General features: G+C 41.2%; 1 protein-coding gene across 6 annotated transcripts in view; it reads right to left on the bottom strand.

The window, feature by feature from the left end:
* LOC132848533 (nuclear factor 1 B-type) overlaps positions 1-19,928 on the bottom strand; it is a 90,602-nt gene that overhangs the window by 7,898 nt on the left and 62,776 nt on the right. For 3 of the 6 annotated variants that reach the window (XM_060874334.1, XM_060874335.1, XM_060874331.1), the window contains exons 7-11: positions 16,216-16,350; positions 14,408-14,592; positions 11,583-11,721; positions 11,241-11,323; positions 4,786-4,865 (exon numbers count right to left, since the gene is read on the bottom strand). In XM_060874334.1, the coding sequence (XP_060730317.1) occupies positions 4,786-4,865; positions 11,241-11,323; positions 11,583-11,721; positions 14,408-14,592; positions 16,216-16,350 (622 nt within the window). Of the gene's footprint in view, positions 1-2,493; positions 2,549-4,785; positions 4,866-11,240; positions 11,324-11,582; positions 11,722-14,407; positions 14,593-16,215; positions 16,351-19,928 lie in introns of all 6 variants that reach the window. The other 3 variants (XM_060874330.1, XM_060874329.1, XM_060874332.1) reach the window with 2 other exon arrangements.

Raw genomic sequence — 19,928 nt, 5'->3', positions numbered from 1 at the left:
GTGCTCCTGCTCTTTCAACACCACCAGGCGCACACAGCCACTGCTTTGTTATTTTCTCCTTTTTACTTTCTTCTCCCAGTAAAAAAAAAAGAAAGGGAGGACAGGGCAGGCCGGAGGTGGGCGAGGGCGTACTGGGGTGTTTGATGGAAGGCAACAGTAAAGAGAAGAAAGTGAGCGACTTTTCCCTGGGATCTCCGGCTGCAGGTGCATAGCTTCAGTGGATCGGCTTTGGTTGCAAGAAGGGGGTGTGGGGGCACTGAGGGACTTTTAGGGGGTTTTCTCTGGCGGTTTGTTTGTTTTCCAAAGGGGACATGAGGGCTCAGGCTGATGCCTGGGGAAGACAACAGGGTCTTGGCGGACCTAGAACACTGACTTTATTCTTCCCATGGCTGCCTGCAGTGATACGGCTGACTGTGGCCATGAATGTGGCTAATGACTTAGTCTGCATTTTATACAAATCCCCTGCAGCTAGAGGCCTAAACGTCACTTAAAACAATAGAGGCAAAGTTCATGAATCAATGGCTAGAAACATGGTCAGAATTTATAAAGCATGGGATGTGAAAGAAGAAAGGGGAAAAGGAAGGAAATGAAGGGCTACAAAAGTCTTTGTGAACAAAACTCAACTATCTCAACAATTTTTTTTCTTTATCCTCTACAGCTTTTTTCTGTTCCTTCTGCCCCCCTGACCCAACCCCCCACCCCTCAACCCCCAACCCCCGTTCGTCTATCCTCTTTCTGGTCTGCTAAAAATCATCTGACAGGAAATGAGAGATTAAGTTTTTCCTACCTTGCTGAACAAAGAAAGCACAGAGAAGGACAACACTAGGCAGCGATTTGGCTTTGGGTTTTTTTTTTGTTAAGATAGCTTTTTATCCCTTTCTTTCTGTGTCTCTCCCTTCCTTTGTAACATACTACTCACTCCACAGGAACACAGGAGACCGGAGCAGCAGGGGATTACTTTGTAAGCTCAGTGCACATGGTCCTCAAACCTTCTGTCCTCCCATACTCCTTGCTCCGACCCCAGCCTCGGCTTGTGCGAATGCCCGGCCGATTGATCGCTGCGGCTCATGGGGTGCCACCCCCTTATTTAACAATTTCAACTTCAGCCTGCATTACCTAATGTCTGGTTTCCCCTGGATACCAGATGGCTTAATACATGACAGCTCCCCATCCACAGGAACCTGTCGAGGGTGGGGGGAGAGGGGAACAAACAACTTTTCCTCACGCGTGGTTGACTTGACTTGATCCTACACTGTTGAATCCCCCTCCACGCTCATGGCTTGCCCAGCCACATCTTTTTGTCCCACCAAAATCCTCCTGGCTGTAGTGGTAGGCATACAGCATGCTTCGCTTGGGGATCAGACACTAAATTAGATTATCTAATGGCATCTTAATGGATAGCTGACCCCATTTCCTGTAGGACTGCAATGCTCAATGCTGGGTCCAATTCAATTTGCCTTGAACTATAGAGCAGCTTGCATGAATCTCTGCCAGTGCAGCTCCATCCACATGTGAGCAACAAATTATATTTACATACATTACCTGTCAAAATTTTAGAGATGCTGTTTTTCAAAATTTGCATTTTCCCTGTCTGTTTGAGTGAGCAATTAACCGTGGGAGAAGAAATCACATGTAACGTGGATACATTTTGGTAACGGTGACAAAATCAGTCACACCACTGTACATGCTCAGTGGAAAAAAACTCTCACTTGTAACTCTCAGATGTAACTGATGCTCACACGTCCTCCAAATGAAGAGTTACTTCAGATATTCCTCACAGAGGCTTCATGTGGTTTGTGGAGATGTTTGGACATGTCTGTCTGTCTTTCTGTTTGTCTCTCTCTCTCTGTTCTATTCAACTCCTTCCAGAGCATCTTGATCGGTTTAAACTCAAGTGAATGGAGAGTCCATTCTGTTACAGACACCTCCTTCCACTTCTCATATCCCTTACACAGGCTTTGAGGTGTGTGGATAGGAGGTGTGTGGTTTCGAAAAGGCAGTGCAGTGAGTGTACAGAGGGATACAGGGATTGTCGACTACGGCTTAGCATGCTAAGACTAAAAACACTAATTTGACATTTGAACTCCATCCTGAAAATTCCTATTTCCAACAAATCCAACTGCTGAGAATCAATAGAACTAGGCATCATTATCATATGTTGAATGTAAACAGACTAGTGGCTTCTCTTCTTAGTGGACAGATCCTGCAACCCCACTGACTACAGAGAAACTCTGAGCATGATGCCTTTCTACCTGAATGCAGAATAAGTGCTGAGAGGAAGTGCTGAGCAAGGCTTTGTCCAGCCATGGGAAAGGGATTTAGCGAGAGAGAGAGAGAGAGAGAGAGAAAGAGAGAGAGAGACAGAGAGAGACAGAGAGGTTGAGGAATGTCCACACACAGATGTAGTCAGAAAGAAAGAGATTCGACTGTCATTTTCAAGGGGAAAAATCCAGCTTTCTACATTTACAGTAAGGCCCAGAATTTATAACCTACCCTGTATGGTAGGTCCTGCTCATTACATTCTCTCCTCTTGTCTGTTTCTATAGACCTACAGAGGGTAAAAATTATTTCTCGGTCTTGTATGCATATCAAATATATATAATTCAGAGTTAACAATTTTTATCTGTAAGACTGGAAAAAAAAAACTGGTGATGTCAGATGATATTAATGTACAGGAGTATGATGACATGAAAATGAAAGAGATAGAAGAAGAATCATGAGAAGAAGCCAACTCCCAAAATCATAAAGAATGTCCACGACAAATTTAAAAAAATAATCGATGCATCGTTCTCGGAAACTGTATCTGTTGCTTCACAGATTCAAACAGCATGTCATAGATAAACATTGGAGTCTGTATGGGAAAACCCAAACTCAAAACCCAGCACATTTCCATTTTTTTATGACTGTTTGTATTACAATTAGTATTTGAATATTCCTTTTGTTATTGACACTATATACTTTTCTTTATTATTTGTTTTGGCAGTGGATGCTGAGTTGTATAAATGGTCTAAACTGCCAAAACAAATAGGAGGCCAATTATATGCAGATATATATCTTTTCTCAATGGCAAATGTGACAAACATACACTTCGTTAATACACAAACACACAGACATGTGCACACACACACACACACACACACACCCCCAGCTTAAAAACAGATATTAAATAGTTTAAAAATGGTGGTTGATGTTAATCATAGTAAGCTATAATGGAAACGAGAGCATGCTGTTTAGTGTAACACAGACTCGCTTTCTATTACTGTGCTCAGAATTTGGTATCTCGAAACTTAGCTGATGAAAACGCCTTTCTTCTGAGTTCATCACAATATCCTAGAGGGACAGATTATTATTCTACTGTGTGTTGAGAAGATCTAATCTTAGAGCAGTATGTGATAAAGCGAAAGAGGAGAAAGATATACGATCCTGCTTTCTCCTGCTGTGTTTAAAGCCTATAACTGACACAGGAATTTTACTAAAAGCTACTTTTTGTGTGATATTCAAGAGCCTGGTTCCATGGAAAAAAATCAATTGCAAGAGTTGAAGAGGAACTGATGCATACAGGAGAAACCTGTTACATAGACTGAAAGTTCAAAGTCTCTGAAGCTTTTGGCACATTCTCGTACGTTGCATTGGGCAAACATTCACAAGGATGTAATCTGAAGTTCCAGTGAAGGTGTAAATACTCGAGTCATGTCTAACATGCACTTCCTGGAATCTAAAACGGACTCTGTTCCATAGCAGAGAAACGACACGACCTACATTCGACAAAGTTGCTGAATCATGCATGAATCATATTTTCTCCCCTTTTCTTTTCCCCAAAATAAAAACTACAAACAAGTGTCAGCCGCAAATGTTAAATATCCATGATTTTCTATATTATATTCTATTATACACTCCAGGATCAGTTTATTAAGATCACCTGTACAATCTGTATAGTCATACGATCATCAGCCAATCAGGTGGCAGCAGGTCAATACATTAAATCATGCAGATATAGAATAAGAGCTTTCTTTAATGTTCACATCAAACATCAGAATGGGGGAAAGTGTGAGCTCTGTGTCCATGGCATGGTCGTTGGTGCCAGACAAGCTGGTGTGAGAATTTCAGTAACTGTTCGTCTACTGGGATTTTCACACCCAAGAAGCGTTAAGTTTGTGTGGGTGGAAATGATGAAAGCGGTCAGAGAAAACTTGCCAATTTGGATTGTCCAAGCTGACAGGACGGCTCTTAAATAATCACTCTTTACATCTGTGGTGAGCAGAAAAAAACATCTCCGTATGCACAAAACATCAAGGATGAGAAGTTCCACTCGTCATCCAACATAAAACAGGAATCTGAGAATCCCACTTACCGAACCTCAACGTTTAAAGATTGGAAAAATGTTTTCCCAACCTTTAACCATCTCCTTTTATTAAACAGCATTTTCAGATTTAATGAGACGAGCTCCAGTTCCGATTAGCCTGTTCCCTTAGATTACTCTGTTTTCTCCATTCTGATGTTCAACGCTAAAAGTATCATAGCAGACTGGATGTACAGGTCTTCCTAATAAAATGAAAAACCTCTTTCCTGTAACTGTAAAAAAATATATTAAAAATCTGTTCAGTGACACTGTTTTATAGCAGAATGCAGGATTGGGAAAAATAAAAGTGTATTAAACCAACAAGGTGAAATATAAAAAGTGTGTATTTGCAAAAATGATGCATGATTGCGATAAAAAGATAAACAAAACAAGAACACAGGATAAACTTGATGGAGAGGAGGGTTGAAAATAAAGGAAAAGTTTACCTTTGCCAAGAAATCCCCAAAGCCTCCTCTGAGCCATAAGACCTGATGTTTTGATTCACGGGCCAGTCACAAATCCTCAGCTGTCAATCAAACACCTCTCAGTCAGACAACGGGGCCAGCACAACGGTACTAACACACACATATGTAGCATGCAACAAGGCCAGGAGCAGAGTCTGTGCCAAAACTACACACACATGATTATCTTTTCTTTAAAATACTATGTTATGTTATTCTTTTAGATTAGATTAGATTAGATTAGATTAGTCCTCTATCATCTGATTGTATGTCTAAATTATAATATTTTTATTCAGATTTTAGACTCCACACGTTAGCATGAAATGAGCCTAATTCTCTAATATACTTTGATTCAAACATGATATTAAATCCTGCCTGAAAAATGTGAAGAAATAAAAGAAAAAGTACAAACAGCAAACGTTATATGTAGCATGCAACATTAATGGGGTAACCATTAACTTTCCTGGAAGCAAAAGAAGAGGTTAGTTTACAAAACTAAGGGCTGGGTTACATGGATATCATTCATCTGTGCCAAAATGCTTCTGTATGGGAACAGGGATGTGCGTTCCATCTGGCGCATGCACTTGGTCATGTAAGCTGCTGTTAGACATGTTCAGGCAGATGGGTTGACTGAAGTATGGTCATGCTGTGTGGCGTCAGCTATGTTACTTTTTGGCTTTTTATTATGGCCGACCTGTAAAAGTTTTCAAAAATATGAATGCGGATGGAGGAGAAGAGAGCGTACGCAAAAGTATTCTCAAAGACCCTCGCACACGCACCGACTATGAATGAGAAGAATAAATGTATAATCTAACACACAAATAACATTTAAAGAGAGAGAGAGAGAGAGAGAGAGAGAGTTCTGTGCAATAAAAAAAACCAGAAAAGCAGAACTTGTCACTTTATTATTATGGTCTTATCCATTTCCCTGATGCCTGGACTAATATATCTGCCCACCCACGCTACTGTCGCTTATCAGATGCACATGCTCTGTACAAGCTTTAATCAGGTCCGTTCAATCTTTGAATATTCAGTGGCACTTATTCTCAGTCAATAACGCTAGCCATTTTTGGAACAGCGCCTATACCATTCCCAACATAAATCCATTTCCACTGCAGTAACTCTAGGAAGGCAAATAATTGATTTTCTATATTTACTCCACAGATGCTTTAGCGCTGACCCAAAGAGGCTTGGCTGGATAAAATATCAATTTCGCAGAGTGAAAGCCACACGAATTAGCAGATTGAGCATGGGCATTAACGCAGAACAGGAAATTATTGGAATTTCACTGCTCGTACAGAAGCCCAGTCATGGCAGGTGCCAGTATGAATGATAAACACAATTTACACTGAATAGCCAAAAATATAATGCAGTAGAAATGCTGAAAGTTCAAGCGTACTAAGGCTAAAGTAGAAGTGATCGTTTGCACTGAAACTAAGCATGTATGTAATTGAGCTTGTAATGGAATGCACTGTATGATGGGATATAGGAAGTGTATTTTTTTTTTTTAGAGTGACTCAGTTTCACACTGTTAGTGTCCGGATATCCACCTCCATCAGTACAGCTGCCAAATTTACTTCCTCACACAAGTTTTGTGTGTATATGTGTGTATGTGTGTGTGTATATGTTATAGCCAGAAAACAATGACTTTGGGCGAAGTCGAGGTCAGCTATCAGACAGTTACAGTGGCAGGCATTCTTTCGTCCTGTTTTGCTAGGACCCCCCCCACATATTAAAAAAACACACACAATATGTGCTGAAAAGGAACCGCAAGAGCAGTAATTATTGTTGACGTATAAACTGAAGTTCAAGGCCGTCTATCCTGGAAAAAGTTCACATGAGGACTTTTCTCTAGGAATTTAAATTGCACAAAATAAACGGAGAAGAAGGACAGAGGGACCTTCTGTTACTGTCATCACAACACTCCTAAAGCTCACTATGGATTAACATATGATCTATATTGACAAGGTGAAAGTTTCCACTGGACACCTGAAACAACAGAAAACTTATTTTTCCAAGGTTTATTCTTACAAAATTTAATTATATGCTTGCAAAAGTACTCGTGCTGAACCGACACCGAAGCTTATCTTACCGACAGAGGTGCAGCTCGATCAAATATCACCTGATATGTCAGTATCAAGTAAATAACAACAGCACGACCCAAACACGCAGGCTCGGGTCATCAATTAGGAGCTGGTAAGCTTCTCGCGAATGCTTCTGGAGATGTAGGTGCCATCTGTCCGTAGCAGCGCCAGATCATAGAGGTGCAGCTCAGCCAAGTTAGTGCTAATGAACAGCTGTGTGTGGGGACTGGATAAGTGCGTGAACATTAGATAAAACCAAACAATTTTGATCAGCGATCAGTCCCCGAAGTGAGACTACGGCTTTCTCCTGGGATTGAAACGAGAGCGTGAGCAAGGAATAGAAGGGTTAGGCGCCCTCAGGGAGGACGAATAATGAAATCTTTTCCTCGCTGGGGTTTTGATGAGCACTCTACACAGCGGTCTCAGTCAGGAGCAGGTGTTTGGGTTTCTCTATGTGTATGCGTGCTGCCACTTACATATGTGAATTCAACTGTTATTTTCCCCAAGTGTACATGGGTGAGAAGCAAACTCCAAATGATCCTAGCGGAAAAACAATGCCATTGTCACACTCGTAAACTCTGACCATCTGCCTGCGTGTCTGTCAGTGTTCTCACTCAACCTATTTAATTTTGTGTGCTCAGAGTTCATCGTCCACAAAAACTCGAATCCTGAACTGCAAATCCTAAATTGCCGTTACATGTAACATCTGTAAAATCATCGAACTACTCTGATTTATTACAGTATGAAAATAAAAACACAAATTTCTCTTCGGCTATCGTGGTATCAAGGTCATGACTCTTGCACTTCCAACCACACGGCCATCAAATCTCTACTTAATCCTCTTGTTCGACGTCATGTATTACATAAGTACAGCCGTCCCTGACCTATATCTTATAACGAGCTTGAGACATCGTACACACGGATTATTGTAGTTTTGAGTTTGAGTATCAACAGATTATTTACACAGTGGTGTAATTGACCACATGAGTTGAGTTCAATCATAAACTTAAAGAAGAGAATGACAGAGTTGGAGGTGTATAAAAAGGATGTAGGTGAGAATTGTTATAAAAGAGATATAACTGCTTTAACCAAAATACGATGCTGCTACATTTATATTGTTCTCATAAATGAGCCTGTTTGTACACGTTGGTCCATTTAGCTGTTTGTATCACTCTGGGCTAAAAAAATCTGATTCCAGCAACAGTTTGATGCGGTGAATCTGTTACTACGCTTACTATGTGGGGTCAGTCGCACGGCATGGCAACATATAATCCAATGCTGTAGTCTATACAAAATATTTTCATCACTGGAGCAAAATTAATCTCATTATTTGTCTATCTTGGGTCTAAAATGGATAAATAGATCAATAGATAAAATTCCTTCATTGTGGAATTGTATAAAAGCGACATCACACAAGCAAGACTGATGCTGTACTGAACATCAGCACAGCTTTTATACAACAGCTCAATAAAGAGGCTCATATTCCTGAAGTGCTGGTACTTAAAAAAATAAGCTTTAAAAAAATCATTTTATTCGTGCACTATTGTTTTGTTGGCACAAAGAAAAAAAAGTGTTTTTAAGAACCGGATCTAATTCAATTATTTTGTATTATTTAATGCAATGTAATATTTTAAGAAACGTTTTCATTGATTTATTTATTTATTTTGGAAATCCATTTAGACCAAGCAGTAAAGCTCATGTGCTTGTATAACTGAGAAGAAATAATAGAAAGGCTAGAAAACCTTAAGCGGGAATTTGGTTCTATCCTGCTGCTACTATAAAGCCCTTATGTATCCAGATCATTACTGCAGATGAGGTAGACTCAAACAGTTGTCACATCAGTATCAGAAATTGCATTTGAGCATGCACATCCTGTAACATGCTTCTGCTTACTAGTCTTTTTTTTTTCTAGTCTACGTTCTAGTCTCTTGTTTTTACCGATAAGTATCTAAACGCTAATACCTCCATCTGCATTCTGTTTAATGGCTAATTGGGGGTTAACAAGTCAAGAGTAGAGAGATGGGGGGGATACAACAGAGTGAGAGAAAGTGAGACATGGGAAGAAAAAAAAAGATAGTGAGAGAGCGAGAGAGAGAAGCAGAAAGACAAAGGACTGAAAGAATGGAAAGAAAGTATAAACAGGAGCACCGGCGTGAGAGATAAAGAGAAAACAGAGAGGAACGAGCATCAGCACAGTGAGTGGGCCCTGCCGAGCGTCTGGAGTCTAGACACTCATTCTCAGGTTGCAGACAGGGCTACAGGGAGTGCCAAGCCCCACGGCATGCTGGGAAGGGCCGGCTGTACGGCTGTAAGGTGACTCCCCGGTGACGAGTGTAATGCATACGGCCCCCGTGTTACACCACACGGCTAACAATGGCCCGGCAGGGGAATGCAGGTGTCAATACAACTCATTATAACCTATGATAAATCACCCTGCATAAAGGCCAAGGTATACCGGAGACGTTATTTACCCTGCTAGGTGCCTCAAAAGCCACAGGTCCGACATGGGTCAGGCCTGCGCTATACAAACCACTATGCAGGAGCACATAAAAGCTCCGGCTTACATAAACACAATGAAAGGCTGATGTATTACCTTGTCTGTTTGTGGCACTTCTCCTTATTCGGTGTATTGCAGTCAAAACGAAAAGACATTACATGCGAGGCTGAGGTTGTAAAACACGTAAACACCAGTAGAACCGCTGCACATCGGTACGCATGAGAACCTCGCACTAAAAGACAACACATTCTTCCAAGCATGCATACTGTACATACCCCGATCCCTTCTTCCTCTACTCGTCTGTCTCTGCAGCTTTATCTAGCCATCTATCTTCCAACCATAAAAGTGTGACCTCTATTTCGACATTCTTTTCATCCGCATGTAATTATATATAATGGTCCGAGCTTTGGCAGAATTAAAACATGTTAACACTTAAGATAATTGCGGCGTGACAAGAGAAGAGAGGTTTCTTCGGCTACACACCGGGTTACAAAAAAAAAAAAATCGGTGAGCAAATTTTTTTGCAGTCTTTAAAAAATGTTTTTTTAAAAAAGCTCAGAGCGTTACAGTACATCTGTGGTGGGGAGCAGCACATGTCTCAGCCTTCGTCCAGCTCTGCCAAACCAGAAAGCAATAAAAGCAAAGGCTTGCCATTACTCTAACTCAGGAGCAAGGCAGGAGAAAACCACTAATTATTATGAAGCCGCGTGCAGATGAATTCAATTAGAGTAGGGTGGAAAACTGTAGCGTAGAACTGGTCCTTTCCCGCTGCACAGAACTGCCACACACACACACACACACACACACACTCACACTCTCACACACTCACACAGAGCGGTTTCTACTTTTATAACAGTATTCTACCACTTTGATAAACATCAACTTCATAAGAAAAATCTATTCATGTGAAGAAATTCTAAGCCCAAATAAATATCCATGACACTACACAGACATTTAGGACACCGGCATTTCCGCACAACACTCCAGAAATAAACTAAAATGTGTTATTGTTTTTATTTTAATTATTTTTATTTTGGATCCTACACTTGCGATGTCACCATGGTTAGAAGATAGCTAAGAGCCAAGCTGCCAAACAGGGAATTTGTACCAAAGAGCAGAACATTGTTTATAGTTGAGTTAAATCAACTAAACACGTGAAGCAATGGGAAATAATCTCCTTGAAAACGTATAGCATTGAGAAGTCTGCTGTGCTTACGTAAGTAAAAAGCTAAAAATATTCTATAAAATAAGAATAATAAGGAATAGGGCTAAAAAAAAAGGGCAGGGAGATGTATTATATTGGGGTAATGGAATATATCAGAAGAAGACAAGTGACTTATGGTAAGACATTATATGTAAGGTCTTCTGTGATTTAAGTCCGATAGGTCTTTTTAAAAATAAATAAATAAAATAAATACATGAAATAAAAATGTTGGGTTTTTTCCAGACATTTTGGCTGTAAGTCGCTCAGGCAGTTACCTGATACTGCACTTAAGTTGACTTCAACACTGCGTGACTGCACGCCAACCACAATATGAATAAACTGTAAACAAAACATTAGCATTAATATTATTACTAAATTAGAACTTCTATTTACACTTGAGGGGCACTCCAGGAGACTCAATAGCCCCAGAGCTTCCTGTGTCTTTGGGGTGAAATAAAAACAGAGGGAATAGAGAAAGAGAGATGGGAGACGCGTCTGATTTGCAGTGTTACTTGTCTGTCTGTTCTGATACCTGTAGTGAGACCTGAACAGCTGGGTGGGGATTTGGAAAGGGCTGAGAGAAAAGCACAGGGAGAGGGGGAGGGGAAGGGAATACAGAGGGAGGGAAAAGAGAAAGGGATGAGTAGCATCTCACCTGTTGCTGGTGGAGGAAGGCTGGCTCTCTAGGGCTCAGTCCTACAAAACGGTTAGCGGTAGGGGTGCCGGGGGCTGAGTAACCTAAAAACACAAACACATTAACAATGATGCAAAAACAAGTGCGTGTGTGTATCTGTGTGTATCTGTGGGTTTGCTTAATTTAGTTTTATTTATATAAAAATAATCGCCGGAGGCAACAGTAACAAGAAACATTTCATAACATGAGATGAGATGAGGAAGAGTATGAAGTGTATTGTTCACTATGAGCATATTCTTTATAAGAGTACTGGGATGTTAACATGGTGCGTATGTGAGTGTGTGTGTGTTCATTTGCTCTCACCCTCAGAGGATGTGGTGATTGGCTTGGTGTCAGGCATGGAGAGAGAGACGGGTCTGACTGCTCCGTGGTGGGGCGATGGTGTCAGCACTGGGGTGAAGTGGCCTGGAACCTTCCCCACCACCTGACCACTGCTGTTCGGCTGCCACACCACACACACACACACACAAATTAATCATAGGAGTATATTACAGCACAACAACAATGAAAAATTTCTTTAGAAACAATATAAAACTCCATCCATCTTCCAGAGAAAAAAATCCAGTAACATCGTGTTTGATTCCCGCTTTCTGAGCAAAAGTCGCGATTAATAATAGTGCAGAAAGCACAGAGAGAGAACATAAGCAACAGAGAGTACGAGGCAGGGGGAGACTCGGCTGCCGGAGACAGACCCGACAGAATTCACTTTGCGGGGCTCTAAGTTCAAACTTCACCCGGGCCTTTATGAAAGTGAATGGGGACGGTGGGGTTCCCCCGTGTGAATAGAATGTTTAATTAGGGTGTAATATAATCTGCGTTAAAGCAAGCATAAAAACATCCTGGCCCCCGTCCACCCAATTATATTCACCATGTTATTTGCAGAGCGAGTTCCCCCCGCCGAGTGCCGGACCCCGGCAACGCCAAATATTTATGACCTTTATCGTTTCCCGCCGCTTTCTCCCTAGTAACAGCCCCCATGTGCGCTACCTCGCCCAGTCTCACAAGCATTTCTCTAAACTTCACTCTAAGTGGATATGTAACTCTGCCCTCACACGGCAGAAACTTGAGAAACCCCATAACCCAGAGCAAAATCAGATGTATTTCATTTCAGGTTCTTCAGGAGAATTGAATGTCTTGTGGCCTTTGGTTTAAGGGTTAGTGATATTTCTGTTCGTGTCTGAATTTGAAACTAGAGTCAGAGTCTGAGTCAAAGTATTCAGAGGAGGTTTTTGGATCCTCCTGTGTCCTGAAACTGTTACAAAGCTCTGTTTTAGATTTCTGATGGACTTCGGCCAAGCAGCAGCGAGCAAGGTGGCACACTCCGGCTCGTTCTCCCCTGACAAAAACAAACCCTTTGAACAGATTTACGATGCTAAATCAATCAAATCTTCTTTTTTTTTGCACTTTCCACACCTACTCGAATTTCAGGAATCATAAAACGGTGCTATCAAAATTAATTTACACTCGGGAGGAAAGAAGATAACTGTCAAATCCCGACAGCGTCACAGGGAAAGCGAGGGAGTATAAATTCCCCTTATGAAAATGTTTGGACAAATCGACTTTTTTGGGGGGATTTTGTGAATATAATTAAGATTGACTGGGGCTGGCTGGGTTGCTTGGCAGAGACGATGTTAAAAAAAAAAGTGGTTGAAGAAGAGATTGAGCGAGAGTCTGTCAGTCAGTCATCAGAGTGCATTGTGTGTAAGTGCAGCAGACAGGACGCTGGCCAGAGCTTCACTACAACACTGTCTAAAACACACCAGCCCACCCACAATAACGGAAAAAAAAAGAAGAACTAACTTTATACAAATTGGTACGACTTGGTTCTAATCTCCCAGGACGTCTCTGCAGAAACAGGATTCCTCCCTTTTTTTTAACATGTCCAATACTATTAAATAATTCATGATCATTTCTGTACAGCACAATTTAAATGGAGTATTTGTATAATAATCAGGAGGACAGGCTGGATGGAGCAACAAATGTTTTTTTTTTTTATTTGCTGCTGTGTATTGTGTTTAAATCTACTGCGTTTTACCATAGTGAAACAATTCTCTTGCACTTTATTCAATACAAAAGTGAGTAGTGGTTAGTTGTTGTGCTGTACTGTGCGCTCGTATACACTTTATGTATTGTGTAGGTCTAAATACACGACATCTATATACGCTCATGTACTGCTGCAGCTGTAGACTTGACTTAAAAGAATTGAAGCATTTTAAATACAAGTGTTATTGAAGTGAATACTGACCATTATATTATATACCACTCTAAAAATCATTAATAAATATTTTTGAACCGTGTGTTAAATCTCATTTCAGAACTAATGTGTTAAACCTGCAGCTACTAAAGCTACTGTAGCGCTAATTTCACAGGGCAAAGCCGAGTGCTCTTAAGAGAATTAAGCCAGCGAGCAGTGGCTTTCCTGGTTCAAACATTTATTGACTGGCTTTTGTAGACACTCCTCTCCTCTCCTCCCCTTCCTTCCCCTCCTCTTCGCTCCTTTTCTCTCCTCTTCTCTGTTCCCACTCTCTTCATTTATCCTCGTAAATGCTGTTACGGTGGCATTCCCGAAGTCGTCGCTCTGCCTACTTTAGAGCTGAGTGAGAGGAGCCAACAGAGCAAACCTCTAATGATTTGAGCTAAACTGGGTCAATTACTGTACCAAATATAATGTGTCCCGTTAATCAAACTCTAGCCTGACTCAGAGGGAGTAAAAGCGTAGGGGGCAGAAAGGAAGACACACAAAGAGAAAAACAGACCCAGGATGAAAGAGCAAGTCGGAGAAAAGGCAGAAAGAGACGGAACGACTTGATAAATCTCGAGCAAAGTTTTGACAGTTGAATAATGACTGGCTGGTTTCATTTTAAAGACTAGCTGGAAGAAATAAACCAGCTTCAACTTGTAAGTGTATTACACACATGCTGCAACATGACAGAGAGTAAGAGGTTTGTGCAATGTTGGGCTTCTGTGCACTAAACGTGTTAATACGTGTCATTCTGTTGAGCTGATTCTTCATGGCGTGGATGTGTGGAAGGAAGGAAGACATTCTGCACACCAACCCCCATGCCGGGAAACATGCAAAGTTTGATATGCCTTCCCAAGGCGGCGTACGTTAGCAATTTAGCACTCACCTGGCTGCTCTGAGGGCTGGACGGATCGTAAGGCTGAACGTAGTTCTTGAGCGAGTCGGCTGGATTGAGGTGCGGAGGGTAACGGATGGTAGGATGGGAGAAGTAGGGTGACGGAGCAGGAGGAAGGATGGCAGGAGCTGAAAACTGCAGTGGAGAGTGAGGGGGAGGACTCCTCGTGGAGATCACTGTAAAAAAACACACACACATCAGCCATTAGGATTAAGTGAAAGTGAGATCACTACAAAGTGGTCAAGTTTAATAAAGTTTTGCTATCATTTTATTTGCTGTTAAACATTTAAAACTGATCTCAGATGAAAATGTCTATGAAATCTCTCACTCACTCACTCTCACTCATTTTCTACCGCTTATCCGAACTACCTCGGGTCACAGGGAGCCTGTGCCAATCTCAGGCGTCATCGGGCATCAAGGAAGGATACACCCTGGATGGAGTGCCAACCCATCGCAGGGCACACACACACACTCATTCACTCATGCAATCACACACTAGGGACAATTTTCCAGAGATACCAATCAACCTACCATGCATGTCTTTGGACCGGGGGAGGAAACCGGAGTACCCGGAGGAAACCCAGAGGCACGGGGAGAACATGCAAACTCCACACACACAAGTTGGAGGCAGGAATCAAACCCCCAACCCTGGAGGTGTGAGGCGAACGTGCTAACCACTAAGCCACCGTGCCCCCTCTCTATGAAATCTAATTATGAAATTTAAATTTATGTGAAATTAAGAAACGCACATTTAAAAAGTTTTTTGTACACGCAGTGCTAACTGTTGTAAGGTTTAAACACCTGGTACTGAATGAATTAGCAGGATTCTCAGGGTTAACGTTAATATCATATCAAATGCTTTCAGTAAATAAAAAACAGGGGAAATAAGTGTTTTTTATGTTACTGAAGAGTGAGTTAATCTGGGTGCTGATTTTTTTGTCATAAAATATAAATTATTTTTTTTTTAAATGTCAGTAATGGATATTAAAGGTTTTATTAAAAAAATAAAAATATGATATTAAGTAAAAGTTGATATTCTGTAATATTCTGTGCAGATACACAATATTTTCTGTTATTTACGAATCACAATGAAGTTATTAACACTTAAAAAACACACACTTAACAAGGCACAGGACAGAGTCATGTGTCACACAAATGGAAACTATTTCGTATTCCAAACTTCTAACAGGATTCCTGATGAAGCTTTGAGAACATCCATCATTTTCTTAACCAGGAGCTTCACCCAGGAGGCTTTTCCTAACCTCTCCATGTAAGTCAAGCTCCTCAGTGCTTTAAAAATATTTCTAAAACCATCGAAAATATTCCTTATTTGAGAAGAAAGGGAAATGAAGTACAATTCAGAAATAGAATTATACAAAGGCAATTTTGGTCAATTCAAATGAATGATTTATTTATTAAAAAAAAAAAGCTTGGACAAATTGCCATTAAAAATATATTTTTTGTGTTATACGTTAATAGAAAAATGTAGATCATTTTTACTGTACCATTTTTTAATTCTAGAAGCTACCTAAAATATCTCAAGCATTCTTTTTGTTAGTAAACTGATGTATTGCTATTTATACAAAAATAAATTGTTGAAGTCCGCTATAAGTGGATTGGTCGAGCTGTGCTTATATTCACCATAGCAGCATTTCACTGTGTGTATCGCTCCTGTTACTCAAACGTTGCTCAGTATCAGTCCTATAACTAATAGTGAAACAACACATTTACCTACAATCTTTTCATACCTGAGCATGTGTAGTGTGACTTGTGTGTGATGTGTTTATGTGGACACATACCACTGTGACCCACGCTGGTCAGGCTCGGGTGATGATGCTGGGGAAATGTAGTCAGGCGGGGGGAGGAGTCTTGTGGTGAGGTGGGGCTAAAAAGCGGTTTCTCCGCCTTCTTCATCGTGGGAGAAGATATCTCAGCTACAAGAGAGACAAAGTTATGAAGGGTTAGCGGGAAAAAAATGTGACTTCAATCCAAATAAGGAAAAGGATTGCAATTAAAGATGATTTATTTTATTTATTTATTTATTTGTATTATTGTTATTTATTTATTTTTTTTTTTCATTTTTATTTTAAGATTTTTAAACTACAAGAAGCAATACAATATTTAAGTGTGTGTGTGTGTGTGTGAGTGAGTGAGTGAGTGAGTGTGTGTGTGTGAGAGTGAGTGAGTGTGTGTGTGAGTGAGTGAGTGTGTGTATGTGTGTGTGTGTGTGTGTGTGAGTGAGTGTGTGTGTGTGTGTGAGAGAGAGAGAGAGAGAGAGAGAGAGAGAGAGTGAGTATGTGTGTGTGTGAGTGAGTGAGTGTGTGTATGTGTGTGTGTGTGTGTGTGTGTGTGAGAGAGAGAGAGAGAGAGAGAGTGAGTGAGTGTGTGTGTGTGTGTGTTTGTGTGAGAGAGAGAGTGAGTGTGTGTGTGAGAGAGAGTGAGTGTGTGTGTGTGTGTGTGAGTGAGTGAGTGAGTGTGTGTGTGTGTTTGTGTGAGAGAGAGAGTGAGTGTGTGTGTGAGAGAGAGTGAGTGTGTGTGTGTGTGTGTGAGTGAGTGAGTGAGTGAGTGAGTGTGTGTGTGTGTTTGTGTGTACTGTCTCCTCCACTTCCTCTAAATTATACAGCATGTGCACTTTTGCATTTCAGAGCATTTTTTTACTTGGGTGACATTTTGGCAATGAAAATGTACGTTGGTGATTTTTTTATAATTGACGTCATCGATTTTGCCGACTCATGCTTGCAATCCTAATCAGGGCAGAGTTGAATGGAATGTGATTCTGGCACAAATCCACCGGACCAATCACATTTAGAAGCAGCTATAAATCCGGGCTTTACTACAGCCGTGAACGTGCCCTTCGTGAACCTTTAATAAAGAGCAAGCAGCTTGTTTTACAGTAGTTATAACCAGTCAAGCAGACTGAACTTGGTCATGTTTCATCTGTGTCACTTTATTTAGTCAAGAAAAAAAAAGAACTTTGCATGTAGATATTATTCAATTATAGACAATTTCCTGTCGAACTTTGTGTTAATTGGAAGATGCTAATGTCTCTGAGGGGATCTCTGCTAAAATGAAGGTGAAGAGCTAAGGTGAGGAAAAGAAAAACAAAGGGGGAAAAGTGAGTGTAAGAAAACAATGAGGCATGTAAATGTCTGGATCACTGTTGTGTGTCGACTGTTGTGTTGCCACACACACTCACACACTCACACACACTCTCTCTCTCATACACACACACACACATACACCATGATACTAGGTAAATGATCTCAGCTGTATGAAAACCGGGAAATTCCTCTCTCTCTCTCTCTCTCTCTCTCTCTCTCTCTCTCTCTCTCTCTTTCTTTGTGTGTGTTTGGGTGAGTGTAATTATGTAATCACACGCTCAACTGTAGCATAACTTAGGAACCTTGTCTGTGTGTGCACATATGTGTGTGCATGCGTGCGTGTGTGTGTGCGTGTGTGTGCGTGTGTGTGTGTGGCTTAAGAGCTTTACTATTACACTTCCTGAACACAGTTGTACAGGCTTGGGAATATGTCTATGTGCATATGAGAGAGGGTTAGGGTTAGATGAGAGAGTGAGACAAAGACAAAGGGACAGAGCGAGGGATTTATTGTGATGAATTAGTATTGTGACTAGGAGGTTTTGGTCAGTAATTTCTGTGCGGTTGTTTTAGACATCTCTCAAATAAACAGAAAATAAATCCCATGCATTACTCTACTAATGCTCTCATTCTTTCTTCTGTTTTGAACAAGTTGTCAAAATATCGTCTTCAATATTGTTTTGTAAATGTGAATTATTGTGAATCACTCTGGACAAGATGCTGTAAATGTAAACACCAAATGAAAAAGTAAGTATCTTCATTGATATTTCTGCCATTGCAGCCACAACTACACTATATGAACTAAAGAAGAGTTCTTCTTCAACAAACCTCTGCCATAAAGTTGGAAGCACACAAATAAATGTCTTTAAATGTTGTAACATTACAATTTCCCCTTACTGGGATTAGGAGGCAAAAATCTGCTCCAGCATGACAATGTCTCTAAGCAGAAAGTGAACTCCATAAAGATATGGCTTGACAAGAGGAACTCAATGTCCTGCACAAAGCCCTGACCTTAAGCCCACTGAACACCTTTGGGATGAACTGGAACACTGACTAAACCCCAGGCCTCGTCACCTCTTGACAGCAGTGTCTGATCTCACTGATGCTTTTGTGGTGACGTTCAGACAGTACATAGATGTGATGATCACATGTCCACAAACATTTGGTCATATAGTGTGTGCACGTACACAGGAACAGAAAAAGTTTTTTTGCCATTGAAAGCAGCTGTTTGTTTTCAAATTTTTCCTGAGTATAAACTGCATATGAGAAAGACAGAGAGAGAGAGAGAGAAAGAGAGAGAGAGAGAGAGAGAGAGAGAGGGAGAGGATTGTGAATTATGTCAGGGTGGAGGCCAAACAATGTCAAAGTCATTTTACAAAGTTTACATTAGGAGAAGCAAATAAAGTGTGTGTGGGGGGGTGGGGGGTGGGGGTGGGGGTGGCTAAGCCGCTCTGCTTCTGTCATGACCTCATATGGCTTTAATATCAAACCTTCCCTTCTTATAAAGACCCTAAAATCGCATTTTCTCTTGAGCCCTGTACTGAACACACTTTCCTTCCTCCATGATCCCCCTCTACACTCCTCCACTATCCACTCATACCTCTACTTCTTCTCCCCTTCCTCCTCCACTATCTACCACTGAGCAGGTTTATGTCAGTTGCATGCTAAACCAATGAGACAAACAAATATTGATAAAAACAAAGGAAAGAGGAACAAATAGCTCACCGATCTCTCTCTCTCTCTCTCTCTCTCTCTCTCTCTCTCTCTCTCTCTCTCACACACACACACACACACACACACACACATTCATTTTGGGGTTTGCAATGCTCTTTCTTTCCTTCTCTCTCTTTCTCTCTGTCAGTTTCTCTCTCCCACATGCTGGCCACCTGTCAGTCGTCAAGGGACAAGTTCAAACAGACGCTGCTGCACCTGTCTGCCTCTCTTTTCCTCTCTCTTCTTGCATCTTCCTCTTTTTCTCACACACACACGCGCACACACACACACACACACACGCACACACACACACACACACACTCATGCCTGTTATTCTTGCCTCTGATCCTTTCACAAGTTGCTCTCTCTCTCTCTCTCTCTCTCTCTCTCTCTCTCTCTCTCTCTCTCTCTCTCTCTCTCTCTCTCTCTCTCTCTCTCTCTCTCTCTCTCTCTGTGTGTGTGTGTGTGTGTCTGAGCCCCACCCCATCCCCCATCTCACCAACCCGCTCGGGGTCCAGGTCATGTGTCATGCCTATCCCCTGAGGTCACAGCCAGGGTTTGACCCCTAACACAGTCACTTAAGAGGTTGGGTCAAGTTTAACTGCTGCCACACGCCACGGTAAACTCAGTCAGCTCCGCCTTCCAATACTGAATGGCCAATCAATTACCAAGCCATGCAAAAAGTAAACTGAACACAAAGG

Source organism: Tachysurus vachellii, chromosome 7, assembly GCF_030014155.1.
Source record: "Tachysurus vachellii isolate PV-2020 chromosome 7, HZAU_Pvac_v1, whole genome shotgun sequence".
Taxonomy (NCBI): domain Eukaryota; kingdom Metazoa; phylum Chordata; class Actinopteri; order Siluriformes; family Bagridae; genus Tachysurus; species Tachysurus vachellii.
The sequence above is the reverse complement of the archived record's forward strand: the minus strand, read 5'-3'. Positions and strand labels throughout refer to the sequence as shown.